The sequence below is a fragment of the Lycorma delicatula genome, chromosome 13, assembly GCF_047948215.1.
Source record: "Lycorma delicatula isolate Av1 chromosome 13, ASM4794821v1, whole genome shotgun sequence".
NCBI classification, from domain to species: Eukaryota; Metazoa; Arthropoda; class Insecta; order Hemiptera; family Fulgoridae; genus Lycorma; species Lycorma delicatula.
The window spans coordinates 43,014,242-43,032,291 of record NC_134467.1 but is presented as its reverse complement, the minus strand read 5'-3'; the positions used below and the strand labels follow the sequence as shown (position 1 = coordinate 43,032,291).

The following is an 18,050-nucleotide window of genomic DNA, read 5'->3' as shown; positions in this document are numbered from 1 at the left end:
GATTTGTATAATGCTTCTTAAGAGCTACATTTCTTATATTTTTATTTATTTTAATTGAAGAGTAAGCAATACTTTTTCTCTACAAGCTTTTAGCGCCACTCAAATATGATCTAGCAGTTTGGGAAAACATCATTCAAACAGTCCTGTACAGAAACTATGCCAGTGAGAACATACACCATCGTGTTGCCAAATAAAATGTTTTAGCTCATCATGCAGTTGAGAAAAGACCCATGAATGCAGCATATACAAATAAGAAACTCCTGTTACACTTGTATCAGCAATAAAGAACGGATTGTTGACTGGCTGGTGGGATATTGCACGTAAAACTTTTGATTTTGAGGAATCCCGTTTTCATTATAAGAGTATATGAGAATTTCCTGACTTCCCAGACATTGACATTAGGATGAACTGCTTACTCATAATTAAAAAATATAATTAAGAAAGTCATCTTCTTGCTGCAATATTTCAGTTACGAAGACTGTTCACACAGCGTAGTTGATAGGCTCTAAAACTTGTGTTTCAGCTGTAAACAGTATAATGCTTTCCACTATATTTCAGTCCAGTTTTCCCTAAAATTTTATTCTTTTACATTACCTTTGCCTTCTTTAGATTGTATAAGTACAACATAAATGTGTCTGAAAAATCTAATTGTGTGTATTTTTTGCCATAATATAAGACAGATGAGTTCATTTCACAAAAGTTACTTTTTTCTGCACTAAAATATATTATTGCACTAATAATGCATGCAAATTATAATGACTGTAGATAAAGAGATACCTTTGTTTCTGAAGTTCTTAACTACTCTACTGTATTTGGTGGTTCATCTCCCTTTCATTTGGTTATTTCCTTGCCCTTTAATTAGCAGATAGCTGTATTGTGTGTATTTCATATGGGTAGATGAAATCCTTTTCATTGTTTGATATCAAATAATATATAATTTAAACCAAGTGAATAAAGACTTAAGCTAATCTATTTTAAGTTACGAATGGCTGTCTGTCTGAAAACAAGTCTGTTATTGATTGAAGTCTACGATTCTGTATTCCAAGGAAATATTTTTTTTAATCTACATGATGACTTTTTCTGAAGTAAATATTCCAAAGATATAGTCCCCTAGTTGGATCTCCAGCTGGATATAGCGCAAGGAGATCATCAGAAAATAATATAAAAACCACAGGATTCTTCAAGTTGGATGAATAAGGAAAGTTAAGGTTTAAAATTAGAAAGAAGTTTTTGAAATATTTGCTTGCAGTGTGTAATGTTTTGTGGTAGTGAAACATATAATGTAGAAAGTAAAAGAATAGAGGTCTTTAACATAGCGATGATAGCGGAGGATGTTAAAAATTAATTGGGTGAATAAATTCAAAGTAAATAATTCTTATATAATATTTTTTAAGAGATCTTAAAAAGTAGGAGATGAAAAAATTTATGGCAGAAACTTGGAAGATTTAAAAAGAAGTGGACTACATTAAACGTATTAAGGTGTAGTTAATTTGATAATAAAAGGACATATAGAGAAAGATAAAGATTAGACTGAATGATAAAACAGATAATTGAAGAAATGGATTACCAGATTACCTCTCCTCTAAATGATATATATTTATTTATTTGAGATTCAAAAATCTCAATTGAAACTGTTTAAAAATATGTCGTTAAATAATAAAAATATTAATTAAAAGTTAAAATGATAAATATGTTAAAAAAGAATGAATATATATCACAGTAATAAAATATTGGCTAGCCAAAGTGTTGTTTGATTATATTTTTATTATTTGACATGTTTTTTATATGGAATTTTTAACTTTTAACTTAAAATTTTAATTTTTTTTAAATCTTAAATTTAAAAGGAAAAAAAAATTAATTTTAATTCAATTTTGATTTGAATTGATTTTAAAGTTTATATCCAAAGTTTTAACAAATATTGTTTTATTGCATTTATCAAGATCTTGTTTTGCTAATGTGTATTTATAGTATGTAATTTTACTTGAACAGTTAAAAGATGGATCAACTGAAGATGTAAGAAAATTCTAAAAGTACTCTTGTGATCTACCTAATTTAATTGTTATTTATATATATATATATATATATACACACACACACACACACGTGTAGTTATTTGACTTAATATAATTATTTATTTAACTTCTATGTTTGTAGGTACACAGATGTTTACTGGAGGATCTGAATGTGTATTAGTTAAGTGGACAGTTGGTTCACCTGATATAAAACATTTTTTACCAAGATTATCAGCACCTATTGAACATCTTGTAATCTCACCAAATAATACACAAACTGCCATTTCTTTAAAAGATAACAGTAAGTATTTATAAAGTTTCTATTTTATTTAATCTCTTTTCATTAAATATTTTTTCTAATTACAAGCTATTGCTGACAATTCATTGGTTATTAACAGTAATAGGTATTACTGTATTGGTCAAATAGGAATGTCAAACATCAGGTCATTATTGCTATCAAGATTTTAGAATGTACTGAGATAGCCTGGTACACTTAATAGAACAGAGTATAATAATTCATAGGTCAGTTGATAACTAGCCAGCCATAGTTAAAAAACAGTACTAAATCAGTTATCTTTGACTGCTTTACTTCTTTTTGAAAGATTTTTCAAAAGTTGCTGTGCTAAGGTATCAATGTGATGAACAATGTAAAAAGATGTAACATTCAGTTGTCTCTTTACATAATAATTTAGTTGTATTATAGTAGAAATAAACATTTTTGGTGAAAGTCAATTCATGTATATGAAGTATACCCATGTCCAATAAGGTATAAAATTATCTACCATTCATATTACTATTATTTAGAGATCAAAGAGGAATTTATCATTTTCCTGTATATCATTGTATCAAAGAGTCTATTTTATTAATTTTACAATAAAATGATGTGGTAGAAAATTATAGAGGGATTTGATGTTTCAATTATAATTGTAGTGAGATTCTGTTGTAGTGCTATTTTTTTCAAAATAATTTTCATTGCACATTATACAGTTCCCCATCCTTTTAAATCAATTTTTAAAGAGACCCTGCCATGTTTCATCAGAGATGTGGGCACACTCATCATCTCAAGCCCTCAGGAGGTCATCATCACTCATAAAATGTCTCTCTTTCAGTCTGTTCTTTATCTTAGGGAACAGCATGAAGTCACATGGAGGAATATCATTACTGTAGGGATGTTGTTCTTAATAGTTTTATTCCAGTGGTGGCCAAATTCTTGAAGCAAACTTTGGAGTGGTGCACTTGAGCATTATCATGGTGAAGAAAATATATCTGATCAGTTTAGGCACAACTTCTTGAAAGGTTTAACATATTTAGACAGGCATATCTCCATATATCACATCCCTATAACTGTCTTCTAAGTTTCCAGCATGACTCGCTCTAAAACTTTTTTCACAGTAAAAACTACGGCCACCATTCTCTTATTACTGATCTGGATTTTCAAACAGCCTCGCAAGTCCTCTCATATTTAAACACCCACCTTTGTTCTAAGCCTTGGTCGGGATGTCATAGTACAACCAAGTTTCTCTACCTGTCAATACTGTTCGCATAGGGAGATTGCCCATTTTCAAACGTTTTCAGCATTTAACAGCATCATGAAACAAAACTTTCCATCTGGTCATCAATCAAGTTATGCAGCACCAAAAGGGTACAAAGCTTTCTAATTTGAAGATGGTCTCGCAGAATAGCATGAGCTGCTGGTGCAGTAATGCCTAAGAACATATCTCTATTTGGTGGTAGACTCTGTCTTAAAGTCAGTCTGTCTCAAACATTTTTCATACTGCAGCAATGTTTCCTTCCGTCACAGATGAAGATGATCAACCTTATTTAAGACTGTCAAGATAAAAAATTTCTTCTTTCAAATTCTCGATAGTACCTAAATATCTTTGTATGATGAGGACAATCCTCTTCAAGTTCAAGAGTCATTTCCTTTAAACATTGATCAACACTTAACATATGTGCAAAATTGCTTGGTATTCAGTTTTCAACCACAATGATATCATTTCTTCTTTTCTCTAACAGCTAAAAAACAAATGCCCTCTGAAAAAAGTGATGATAGTGGCTAGAGTGCAAGTTGGGATCTGTCTAAATACACACTAACTTATAACTGCTTGGGATGATCCATTCCATCACATTGCAAAACTTTCTTAGTCCCCTTTGTAAAGTTGTAATGTAAAAATTTTCAGTATATTTGTTTTTTTTTCTTTGTTTTTAGGTATACTTTTAATCAATGCACAATCTAATGTGACATGTACAATACAACAATTCACGTGGGGTTTAATTCCCATTCCTGGTCAAAGACTATTTTCAGCTGGAATTAATCAAGATCCCAATTCTGAATGTCTTGTTTTAAATGGACGCCCTGGACATATACAGTTTTTCTCAATAAAAACAAACAGCTTACTTTATAATGTAAGTTTTAGTTTATAATATCAAATATTATAGTAATCTGTACTTTACATTGAAGAACTAAAAGTGTTAACAGATTCATTTTCCATGTTGATATGTGTTGTTAGTTGCTGCTAACATTCAACAAGTGTGTAATTTGTGATTGAGCAGAGGGATTCGCTGCACATGTAGCAGTCACACTGATTTTGCTGTTAATATCTCACGTAGTTAATTGTTAGTTTTGTAAATAAATATCGGTAACTGCCTTCTATATATGAAGTACAAGAGCATTCAGAATGTTATCTACATAGGGGTTATTATGTAGGCAAGCTACATATTAAGATGTCTTTGATATCTATACGTAGTTCATAATATGTGTGTGCTATGACCTAATTGTGATTGAATTTTTTTTACACGTGTTGATACAGTAGTCCTCCAAAGTTAGTAACCCACTTATGACAATGGATTTGCATTAATTGGAGTGTCTATTAGTCATAAAGTTTCTCACCAAAGAAGAGAAATATCTGAAGAACATCCGTTTTAGGATGGTGATAATGTGTATTCACTATACAAAGTGAAATTCTGATCCAAACAATTTAATGGGGGTAGGGAATCCATCGAAGATGATCCTTGTAGTGGAAGACTTGTGGAAGCAACAACACCTGACATCTGCCAGAAGGTGGACAGATTGGTTATGGAATACAGGCATGTTAGGGTTACAATACTTGATGACCATTTACAAATGGCAAAAGTCAGTTCCCAATGGGTCCCACGAAACCTCACACCACATCAGAAGCAATGTTATGCGTAGTTGAGTGCAGAGAACTTGCAGCAGTGTGAAAGGAATCTTACGGATTTTTTCAGCAGTTTGGTGACTGGTGAAACATGGTTCATTACTGGGATCCTGAGACCAACACAGTGAAAACACAAGTATCCCAACATCAAAAAATTCAAGACCCAGCCATCGGCTGGGAAGATCGTGACCACAATTTTTTGGGATAGTGTGGGAATTTTGTGAATTGAATAATTGGAGCACAAGCAGAGTATCACTGATAATGTCTACGCTGAGTGTCTTCAGAAGCTAAGAGCTGCAATAAAGGAAAAACGGCGAGGGAAGCTAACCAGGGGTGTCTTGCTTTTGCATGACAATGCTCCAATGCACTCATCACATGTTGCAAAGCAAACTGTGAGGGAGTGTGGATTTCAAGAACTTCCTCACCCTCCTTACAGTCTGGATCTGGCCTCCAATGATTTTTTCCTGTTCAGAAACCTGAAGAAAAACCTTCAGGGTAGACATTTTCACGACAATGATGAATTGAAAGCAGCTGTTTCAGAATATTTTGAGAAGCAAGATAAAATTGTTTTTTTACTCTGGCATAACCTCTGTGCAGGCTAAATGAAACAAGTGTGTGGAAGCGCAAGGGACCTATATTGAAAATAAAAATGACTATCTCTCCACCACCACTCTTTCTAAGGTTGGTAGATAACCTTTTGAGTGCCCCACGTATGAATGCTTGATACATATTGTACCATGCTTATTGTTTTCTAATGTAGATATAGGTGTAAACATATAATGTCAGAAATTTTTTGGTAGATAGGGAAGTAACATTCTTGTTAAAATATTGAACAGATAATTTTCCTTGTTTGGATGAATTTACATACTATTTTGTAGAATCAAAATAATGTTTCCAAATTTCTTAGAATAATTGAATCATTATGGTTTCAGAGCTTTACACAAAAATCAAGGAACACATTATGTATCCACTTTTGTTTGGAAAAGACAATTTCAGTTATATGTGCAGAATGAGTTTATCTTACTGTAACTGAAACTATACTTATAGAGATTGTTGACCCTAAACTTGAATAGTTATCGATTAGTTTTTCTTCATTTATTTGCTTGTTATAAAGACAGAAGTATGAATTTGTTACAAAATGTTAAATCAGTTGAAATCAGGAAATTAGGATAATTTATAAATTAATACAATTTCAGAAGAGAAATGGTTAAATTACTTTAAGTCTTAATGGACTTCAGGAGAGGGTAGTGTCGTAAACACAAAACGATTACAAATATTAATGATCTGACAATGGAGAAGCTTAGTAATGCTCTAAAGAGCTGTAGAAATAAGAAAGCGCCAGGGCCTTACAAAACGAATATGGAGCTAATTAAATATGCATCATTGAGATTCATGATGAGATTACTGTATTTTTTTAATAGTTGCTGGAAGTAGTTGGGAAATGTACTGGACTCCTGGATGGAATCCCTGGTAATACCTGTTTTTTAAGAGAGGTAACAGGCGAGATTGTTATTGTTACAGAGTACGCTGATTGCTGGATAGAAAATTTATGCTAAAATAATAATGAATAGATTAAAGGGTATTGCAGAAGTGAAGATAGGAGAGGAACAACATGGATTTCGCATAGGACGATCTTGTACAGACTGTGTATTTTTACTGGGATAGCTGATAGAGAAACACCGTGAATTTAATGTTTAAACATTTGTAGCTTTCATTGACTATACGAAAGCTTTTGATAAGGTATCTCGTTTGAAACTGTGGGAAGTTTTAAAAAGGAAAGGTGTCCCAAAACATTCTATTACGATAATACTAAGTCTCATATTAGTATTAAGTTGGATGATCAGGTTAGTGGAAGAATTCATGAAATAAATCAGATAAGGGTGTCCATTGTCATCTGCGTTATTTAATTTATGCATTGACGATGCTGTTGAAAATTGGCAAAATGTTTTAAGAAGTAATTTTATGATTAATGGTTTAACTCTGGGCACGATGTTGTTTGCAAATGACTAGTTGGTTCTGGCCAATTTGGAGACAAATTTGCAATTGGCAGTGTTTAGGTTAAATTCCATACTAAGCCGATACAATTTGGTGATATTTGCTTAGAAGACAAAGGTGTGGGGCTTCGTTTGTGATGAATCCACGTGTACAAAGATAGTGGTAAATAATAAGATATTAGAACAAGTAACTGCATTTAATTACCTGGGTTTATCATCTGTATTTTTTTAAATCACAAGATGTTGAGAATATGCGATACGTCACCAATTAGGAATCAGCAGTATTGGAAGCATGATTTGCAAAACGTGAACAGCAGTGGATGAATCGTATATACATGATGGATGGAAATACGATTCCAAGGATTATGCGGGATAGAAGGTTGGTATAAGAAAAATAGGATGGCTGAGGAAGAGATGGAGGGTGCAGTTGTGAGACTGAATATTAAGTCTATGGCAATGGAACAGGCTATATGGCCTACTCTTAATGTTCATGATTGTGATGATGATGATGATGATGATTGTGAACACAGAAATTATATGCACTTGAATTTGAAGTACCCTATTTCAAAACAAGACGCATCAAAATATAAATAAATTTATTCTGCATCTGATGATGATTTTGCTGTAAAACAGGTAAAGACAGACAGGGTAACTTTAAGAAGAAACTGTTAGGAGCTTTGTGAACTCTACAAACCCCCACAGAATATCGGTACTCTTTAAGCTTCAGTCATAAGAAGACCTCAATGTTCTGCTCATAAACATGCATCAGCTTTGTGCCTGAGGCAAACAATCATTCATTCAATGAATATTCCCCAGAAGTTAGAATTATATTTATACATTGTGTGGCAGTTAATTTTGGAGAAGATCAGTGATTACTTGATTCATTGGAAATTTTTCATTATTGTACAAAGCGCCATTTCCATGTTAATGGGTATGTCAACATACAGAATTTCCGATATTGGTTCCCTCATAACTCTCAGAATTACATGAGTGGCCTTTAAATAGCTCTCAAGGTTACCGTTTGGTGTGCCATACATGGCATGATGGGCCCGTGTTTCTTTGAAGATGAGGGAAGAAATGCAATGACTGTGATATCAGTTCGAAAACTGAAAATTTGGTATATGAACTCCTAATGAAATGTAGTGTAGTTTTAATTTTTAACAATAAAATAGTTTAAAGACATTCTTTAACGTTGATGACGCTTAATTAATTTTTATTGTTATTATGTGTATTAGATTTCATATAATTCTTGAATTTTCAGTAGGAAGCATGATTTAAGAATAAAGGAAAAAAGATTTTTTATAAAATTTCTGTCAACTTTTAAAGGAAAATCTCATAATTATGATGGGACAGAGAGGTTTAAATTATAATGTTAAAATATTTTAGTAAATAAAAAACATTTAATAGTTAAAATTTCAAAATTGTTCAATTTTTTAAAATTTTTTATATGAACTTAATAAATATTTAATTATTATTTTGTTTTATAGTTGGATATAACTGAAACAAATTATCTTACACAAGAACCAAACTCCAAAGTTTATAATTTTGATATAACACAAGTTGCGTTTAGTCAAGATGGTAAATGGTTAGCAACCGTTGAAATACGAGAAGATGATGAAACTAGTATGGAAATACATTTAAAAATGTGGATGTTTAATAGTAAAGATCAAAGGTTTGATATTTAAATATTTTTAACATAAGCTAAATTTGGTATTTGAATGTTAGGTTATATGTTTGAGCATGCATAATTTTATAAATTTCTGCCCAAATATAGCTAAACTAGTTATATTAAAGGGAAAAGTATGGTGATCATATAATAAATGCTGTATTGAGTTTTTTGAAAAGCTTTGTTTTAGGGTTGAACTAGTTCATTTTGAACAAAAAATATACGTTTGTGTGTATGTGTCACACTGCTTTTGACCCTTTATTTGAGGATTTACCAATCTGAGTTTCTTCAAATTTTCTGCCAAATTTGAAGAAAGCCCCATAAAAAATGCCTCATATATGGGGCATATATATATATATATATATGGGGCATTGATCGTAGAATTTTTTCAAAATTTGTTTAGGAGGGGTTATTGCAAAGAAACAATTTAAATTTTCTTGAGGCATTTAAAAAAAAATTGATTAAAGCAAATTTGTTGCCTACAATGCATATATAAATAATTCAAAAACATTTTTTTCAAAAAGATAACCCCCACCTCTTAAAATTTAAATATATGTTTTTTGCTCTTTTGTTCTATCTACCTCCCTTCAGTTAAAATATTTCTCAAAAACATTTGATCGTTTACAATTTTTTAAAAAAATGTTTATAATTTTTTTAAAAGTATTGTTCCTGTACCTAAATGCAGAAACGTTTTTTGAAAATTTTATTTTTCTTGTTTTAGCTTTTATTGAAGGCGGTATTAGATTTAGAGAGAACTTTATTTAAAGGAATTTTTTAAGCTAAAAGCAAATTTTTAGAAAAGTTTTTCTTAAAATCTATTTCCCTTTTCTAAAAATGCATATTCTATTTAAAAAAAAAGTTTATTTTTTTGTATTTTTCTTCGTCTCTTAAAAGGGTACTAAAATTAAAATAACTTTGGTACCTATATATATTATATTACAGAAGCAAAATGAGAAGTAATTTTTTTCATTACTTTCATAAAAGTTATACTTTATTTTTAAACAATTCTCTTTCAAATTAATTTTTTTTTTTGTTAGGTATCACTTCTTTATAAGTAAACTTTTCTTATATATTCCCTACAGAGTAAGAAGGATGCCCCTACAATCAAAAAAATTATTTATTTAAAATTCAGGAATTTTGAAGCTTAATTCTTATTTTGGCTATCATGACTTGACCATTGCAGCCAGGAAAGTCATGCAATACTTCAAGTATTATATTGATGCAATTATTTAGTCTTTTAAATAAATAAAAGTACATTTGTAATTTAATGTGAAGTGCAGTATTCCATAAGAAGAAATCAGAAGCTTTCTATTTATCTATATATTTCATTATTCATATAAAACATACAGAAGTGAAATCAAATCTTATTGACATGTGACTTACAAAAATAAAGAGGTTATGTGTTAAAAACCTGTGTTTGTTAGTTGTATATTAATTTTTATTCATGATATAACTTTAGCTACTTACCATACTATTTTTATCATTTACTTCATGAACTATTACATGGTTAGTTGCTCTTATAAACTAATTTTTGATTTTTTCAATTTTTTTTTTGAGTGACTGAAAGACAACTATAATATTCGAGTAAACTCTAACTAAACTAAAGACTTATTTTCTGAGTGATGAATTAATTCACCATAGAATCTTGTACGTGGAATTATAAAATGGAAATTTGTAGCATATGTAAAATGCTATGGATGACTGGAATTCAAACTTGGGACCTCTGGATGGAAGGTCGAGATGCTACCACTTCGCCACGGAAATTGTTTTCTATTAAATTTAATATTTAAATAGTGATATAATTATATAAAAATTTATCTTTTTAGGTCCTGTTTTAAGAAAAGTTTCCTTCGCGTATTCGTAAATATCTTTGCCACTCTGAAGGTTGGACTTTTTTCAGTACATGTAATCTTTATTGTTTAGAAATATTGATAAGTTATCATCTGTTTATCAACAATTCAATTTACAAAAATAAAAATTATATTAGTGAAATATATGACCACCCAGTCTTACTCGACAAACAGATTTTTTTTCATAAATATTGATAATTGGGATGTATAAACTAATTAAGTTGTAACCGATTCATATATGTGCAGTAAAAGTGAGTGTATCACTTTTTTTTTACTACTTTCTAGCACAAGAGAACAAGTGCTGCTGCATCATTTGAATTAATGGTTTTCTTATTATACTGTGGTATTTTTCTAGATTAATTATAATTCTTAACGCTTTTTTCCCCTAATCTTGTGAGATTTTAATGTAATGCTCATAAGCTTTTTGATAAATTTATTCAATTTTTTTGTCATGTATGTTGTTGCAAGTTGCAAATCAAAATCTAAATATTTAGTTCTATTTTTAGATAGATAGAAATTTCTTAGTTTGATTTAAAAAAGTAATGGAAAACATTGATAGAGTTACATTATATTAAAAAGATTTTTTTTTAGCTGTACAAAAATCTTTATAGTTTTTTCCTGTTGAACCCTATATATTTCCTGTTGGTCTAGTGGTGAACGCGTCTTCCCAAATCAGCTGATTTGGAAGTCGAGAGTTCCAGCATTCAAGTCCTAGTAAAGTCAGTTATTTTTAGATGGATTGAATACTAGTTCATGGATACCGGTGCTCTTTGGTGGTTGGGTTTCAATTAACCACACATCTCAGGAATGGTCAAACTGAGACTGTACAAGACTATACTTCATTTACACTCATACATATCATCCTCATTCATCCTCTGAAGTATTATCTGAAAGGTAATTACCAGAGGCTAAACAGGAAAAAGAAAGTTTTTTCCTGTTGACTGAATTGTAATTATAAAAACAAGAATTCATTTCTTTATCATCTGGTTCAAATATTGTCAGTAATTCACTTGGTTTTTTTTTTCTTTTATTCATTACTATCTTCTCTAGACCATGCTAAGTACTGATTTATTTCTTTTTCTTCTGACCAGATGTTTGATTCTGCTTTCTTTTTCTTTGTGTAGTCTTGGAACCTCTTGATACTCTGGGGTATTTGTTAATTTATTAATCCCTTTTTGTTAATCTTTTAATCTCCATATGATGCTTTCTTAAACAAAAAGTATATATCACAATGTTAAATCTGTTTCCAGAAACAACTCATTGTTTATTACTAGAAAAAGGCCAGGCCTACGGCCTACGACAAAAATGTTATATAGTTTATGTTTCATTACACATGATTTTGTTAAATGTTTTTACCACTTGTAACAAAATAACGTTCATGAATTTAAATTGCTAATAACAACAAAAACTTTTGTTGTTGTTATGAAAAGCTTCAAAATCCTGCACATTTTTAGCTGTTTCTTGAGTTGTGATCTTTTTAACACAGCTCTAACCCCAATGTTTTCCCCTTTTTATCCCCAAAGATCAGTAAATATATTAAAGGTATATGATTGCTCCGGAGAATGTATTCAACACAACCTTTCATATAACCAAAACAATAATTAATCTTTAAAAAAGAAAAGTTAAGCAATATCCTGCAAATACCCTCATGCCCCATTTATTTACTGTATAGGTTGTACCAATTGGTTTTCAAAATAGAAATGTGAGCACATTTGAGCAAAAAACCAACACACCATGGTTCTTTTTTAGAAATAAGAAAGAACCAGTTTCTGTAAACTCCCATTAATAATATTTGATTGAGTTTACAGTTTAGTTTTAATTTGATAAAGAATACAGTTTTACTATATTCAATACAGTAAAACTCTACCAAATATACCATTTTTAATGATAATAAATGACCATATTTTTATTGATGTGGTGATTCTCAAATATAAATACGTTTAAATTTGTTTTTAAATGTTCTATAAATTTTATCTCTGATGTTACTTTTTATTTATTGCTTATTTTAGATTTAAATTGAACACAGTGTGCAAATTACCACATCAGGATAAAATAAACACCGTTAAATTTCAACCACTTTACTCATGGGATAATGAACATCAGTCAGAATATTGTTTAGTTACTACTGGCGATGATAAAAAATTCAGGGTGTGGATTAGTACTATTAATTACATTGAAAATAATAGTAAGTATTTTTAAATTTAAGTTTCTTATCATTATAGAATAAGCTTAAAAAAATTCAGTGCAATATTTCCAGTGTAGTAAATTTTCATCAACTGACCATTATGAAATGAAGTTTACATATTTTATTGAAAAACAAACAAAAAAACTGTTGGTGTCGATTTCTAATCCGTGGAAGTATACTTTCAGAAATTTATTTCAAAAATGTAATGCAGTTTATTCCTAATAGTACTGCAGTGGCACTGTTGTTAATGGCATTTGTTTTAAAGTACAGTGTAGCCTCAGTAATTGAAAATTCTAAATAATCCAGACATAAAAGAAGTGTTGCTTGTATTAATTGGAATTGTGATATTTTTTCCAACATCTCAAGTTGCTTATCTAATTGATCAACAAATTTATTATGCTAAATTATGAAATTCATAAAACTCATAAAAAATGTTTTAGTTTCAGATTTTTCAGTCTTATTGTCTATTTAAATTTGTTTGTTTAATCTATTTCTGCAGTTTATTACATATTCAATTACATAATATATACAAATTATTTTAACGTTAAATGTGCTAGTAAATTTTTTAATTTCTGTTTTTTCCTGTCCCACATTCTTGACAGAATGTGGGATTCCTCAAGACATTCTGTCAAAGGTCAGATTTAGAAGAATTAACCACATTTTATATGTTTGTAAAGTTAATGTGGTAAAGTTGACGATCTGCAACTTATACGGATGGTATTGCAAGTCCTTCACTAACATTCTTCGAACACTTGAACTATGCAATTGTAAAGATGATGCTGAGAGACGACGGATTGACCGATGTGGACTTCGTGTGACAGCATCTTGTAAAGCTTGAACATTCTGTGGTGTACGGACGGTTTCTCTCACGGCATAGAGGTTCCTTTTTATTGCCGAACCAGTTTCCTCAAAATTAGATATCTATGTTTTAATTGCATGTGCTGGTGGAACACGGTCGTGCCGTCCCAGATTAAAATGACGGCGAAATTCTCTACTCGCTCCCTCCACACTGTCATTGATTTTGTAAAACGTTTTGATAGCAAATGCACATTGCGCACCACTCCAAGGATCCATGACAACTAAATGGCAGGTTAGGTTAGAGAGGCTGGTGCCACTTATCAAGTGGTACCAATCGCCCTCGGCTACCAACATAACTTTCAAAATTTCCCGTTTCTTTGAATCACCTGTATATATTAGTAACTTCTGTTAGTGATATTTCAAGTATCATGCAGGTTATATTTGTCTATAATATGGATGATCTAAAAAAAAAGTGGAAGGTATAAGATTTAAAAGTTTAGCTGGAAATAGAGAGAAAAGAAGATGGACATGTGCAAGGGACTTGCCTAAAGACAGACAATCATATGATGCACTTAACTAAATTGAAAGCTACAACCCTCAGTTTTCATTTTTGGCAGTGGTTGCAATAGTGTTGTACATTAGGCTGTTGAAGCATTCCCACAAAATATCTTAAAATTATTAAATTGCCAAATGGACATCAACTATTGGGTTGCACATGACGTAACTCCATCCTGCTGGAACAATTATTTTCATTTTTAGCTTGTGGGAAATTTTTCAGTTTGCACGCTAAATAATTTTTCACCATGGTTACATAGTGAAAATGGAGAAACCCTCTCTATTTTCTCAAAAAGAGTACTTGATGCCTTGTAATTTGTAGTGGTGGAAATTCAATTTGCCTTTTGTACACTGTTAAGGCTTAACTATAGAGACAATACATGTTTTTGTCAGCCTGAGTGGTGAGGCATTTAATAACTTGTTAAACTTCCCCAGTCTTCGCCTCAATAGTGTATAAAACATTTGTATACCATCTGGTAATTTATTTTTTACAGCTGAAAAGTTTTCTTCAAAATTATGATAATCTACATCTTAATTGCATAAAAATATGGTACAATTAGATGGCATCTTAGGTGGTAATGATACTGAAATTCCCATTTTACGGCTGTCAGATTTTTTTCTATTATTAATATAAAAAAAATTTTAAATGTTATTCTAATATATGAATTGAATAAACCCAGTTAATGAGAATAAGCAATCGATCCAATTTAATTAGGATTACTGGGATTTCCCTGTATGATAACAAACCCAGTTTGTATATAGTAATGTAATATAGTTGTTCTGCGTTATCTTTATACATGTTACCTGTTGTGTTTTCATTTGTATACATGTTATTTAAAACAGAACAAGACAAAAATCAGAAATGCACCTCGGGATCAACAAACTTTCATATAAAATTTCCTACATTTTTTGTTTGTTTTCACAAATAAGTGTTGTTGCTTTCAAAATTACATTGTTACTGTAAATTTTGTAATAGATTATGTATTAAATATTATTAATAAATACGGTGAACTTTTTAATAGTTTTAAGTTCAATTATTAATAAAACCTATCTTTTATTTGATATTTAATGCCAAGTATGGTATTATTTTTATCTTTAATCTGCCTAACTGTTGATCTTGCAAATTGTAGATAGGAAAAAATAATAAATTTGTTAAAGAGTAAATATTATTTCTTTATAATAGAACTGTCTACGTAAAGTAAAATCGTTTTGTGCCATTTTATTATTTTAATTTTCAATTGATGGATCTCAAGTTAATTTGGTGACTGCGTAGTAAATTTTAGCAATTTTTTACCAGTAGTTATTCAACATTGAGATATTTTTAATTAACAGTGTATTTGTTTACGTTACAGAATATTTTACTTGGAAATGTGAAAGAATTGGATTTTATAAAGACTTTATTGCTGGGCCAGCTGGATTTTCGTCTGACGGATCTGTTTTAGCTGTTGGATTTGGTCCTTGTCTTACAATTTGGGATTTAGAAAATCACGCATTAGTTGCTTCGTTGACACGTGATAATGAAACTCTAACGTTAGTATATTTTTATACATATGTATTTTATTTATTTTACAAACAACCAAATATAACATTCTCTATATATATTGTATAATGTTTTCAGTATCTTATTTAGGCATCTTCTGTGAATTATACTGTTGTTCTCACCCTAAAATCAGTTGATGTTATTAATATATATATATATATATTAATTTAATGAAATTAATCTTTTTAAAATTCATATTATTCTCTTTACTGTTAAATTATTTTTTTAAATCTGTTAATACAAAACAGTCTAGTCCAGAATATTCAGACAGATCTAAATACTCAAGATATAACGTACCTTAATTTTGTCAAGAAAGTAATTTGACAGGATCCCACATCCTCAGTCAAGATTGAAATATTTATTAATTAAACTGCAAATTAAAAATAATAAAAATTGTGTTTTAATTTATGATATGAGTGCCGCTATTTATTGTAGTTTTTATAAGCTGTCTCCTTCAAACTCTGTCTGATGATTTATATTGGGTATTCTCTAAATGCAGCTGTTAGGAAGCTACAGGCTGATAATTGTAAAATCAAACATGGTGGCCAACTTCATTATTTCAAATGGAAACCTCATATTTTTATTGCATTTTTGGGTAGAACATATTATTTTAAGACATTTTTATTCTTGGTTATTTTTCTCTAAACTTAGCCATTATAAAGCTGTACAACATCTTTTAAGAATGCAAAATGATGATAATTATTCAGAATTAAGATTGTATTTTATTGCGTTCTTAAGTTTTTAATTGTCAGGTCGTATCTCCATAATGGCTGCGTTTAGAGAAACCATTTTATTATTATAATATTATTTTCTACCCAAAAATGATAAAAACATGCGGTTTCCATTTGAAACAATGAAGTTGGCCACCATATTGAAAAAAAGGGTGAAGATTTAAAAAATGTTAATACTGTATTTTTAATTGAGGGGAAAAATCTAGGGAAAATGGGAATATAATCCCATTTAAAGTTTCTCATAAAACTTATAGTTTACCATTACATTTTAAAATGTGTAAATATTTTTTCTGTAATGTTTATAAAACAATTTTGTTCATAGGTTTGTAGAAGTAGAACAAAGGAATTATAGCCATTTAGTGGTTAGCACAAGTTTGTCGCATCTCATGGTTTGGAACCTGTTAACATTAACAGTTCAATGGATCGTACCATTAAATGTGTGTACCCTTATTGCTGATCCGCTATCTGATTTTATGGCTGCTTTTACTAGTGATAATATGTGTAAGTAGTTTTTTAATAGTTTTTTCTTTTTTGTTTATAAAAATTAGATTATCATTTTTGGAAAATTAAAAAAAAAATTCTTACTAAAATAGATCCAGATAAACATAAAATCAAACAAAACATTTTTTTTTTGCAATTTTAAACTTCACCACAAAAAACTTATTTATCTTTTTGGTCCTTTACATGTATTTCATAGTATTTCTTTTCAGTCTTAGTAGTGTAAGATTATCTGCACACACTAATTCTTCGATTACAATAAACAATCATCATTGTTTAAAGTTATAAAGGTTGTATCCCATGAAGAGACACAAATAAAAACATCAGTTTCAGGTAAACTAGTTTTTTATTCATTACAAAATAGCTAGTAAATATGATTAAAATCAGATGATGATTAGAACTAGAATAATTAAAAACATATAATTAGTCATGTTTATGGCTAATTAATAACTTGTTTTATTTTCCTTGGACAACCCATACATTATCTATTTTTTTAATTATTTTTACCAGCTATTTTGTAATGAATAAAAAATGTGGTTTATCTGAAATCGATGTTTTTATTTGAAAGCCACCATTTTATGTCTATATCCTAGAAGATTGAAATTTACACAGAACATTCTTAGAACCTTGATTAAAAGGTCTGTAAAGTTTCTATAAAATTGGTGGAGGAATGGAAGAGTGATATTAAATCAAAATCCCATCTCTTCGTAAGACACATTGTACATAAAGTTCAGTAACAAATAAACTTCATTTTATATTTTATTAAGTAAAATGAGTTTTTTATTTTTGTAGTATAAGGTTTTTGAATGTAGTTTTCAGTTTTGCCACTCTGGAGTTTTTTTTTTGGATTCTGCTACAAATTTCTATTGTATCTTCATTCAATCTTTATTTATTAGTGTTTCACTGCCTAGCTTGTTACATTCACCAACCATCCATATAAATATACACAAGTCTGTTTCGATATAATCTTTTTTCAGTGTATTTATTAATTCTAGAATTTGTACTACGTTCTATGTTATATACTTTTTCATTCATGAATTTAAAT

The 18,050-nt window shown here is 30.0% G+C and overlaps 1 protein-coding gene across 1 annotated transcript in view; it reads left to right on the top strand.

Moving 5' to 3' along the window:
* The window catches only part of l(2)05287 (WD repeat-containing protein l(2)05287), a 50,311-nt gene that overhangs the window by 15,756 nt on the left and 16,505 nt on the right, over window positions 1-18,050 (top strand). Inside the window, exons 6-11 of the mRNA XM_075381358.1 lie at window positions 2,155-2,313; window positions 4,222-4,418; window positions 8,670-8,854; window positions 12,708-12,883; window positions 15,589-15,766; window positions 16,830-17,008. Of these exons, the coding sequence (XP_075237473.1) occupies window positions 2,155-2,313; window positions 4,222-4,418; window positions 8,670-8,854; window positions 12,708-12,883; window positions 15,589-15,766; window positions 16,830-17,008 (1,074 nt within the window). The remainder of the gene's footprint in view (window positions 1-2,154; window positions 2,314-4,221; window positions 4,419-8,669; window positions 8,855-12,707; window positions 12,884-15,588; window positions 15,767-16,829; window positions 17,009-18,050) is intronic.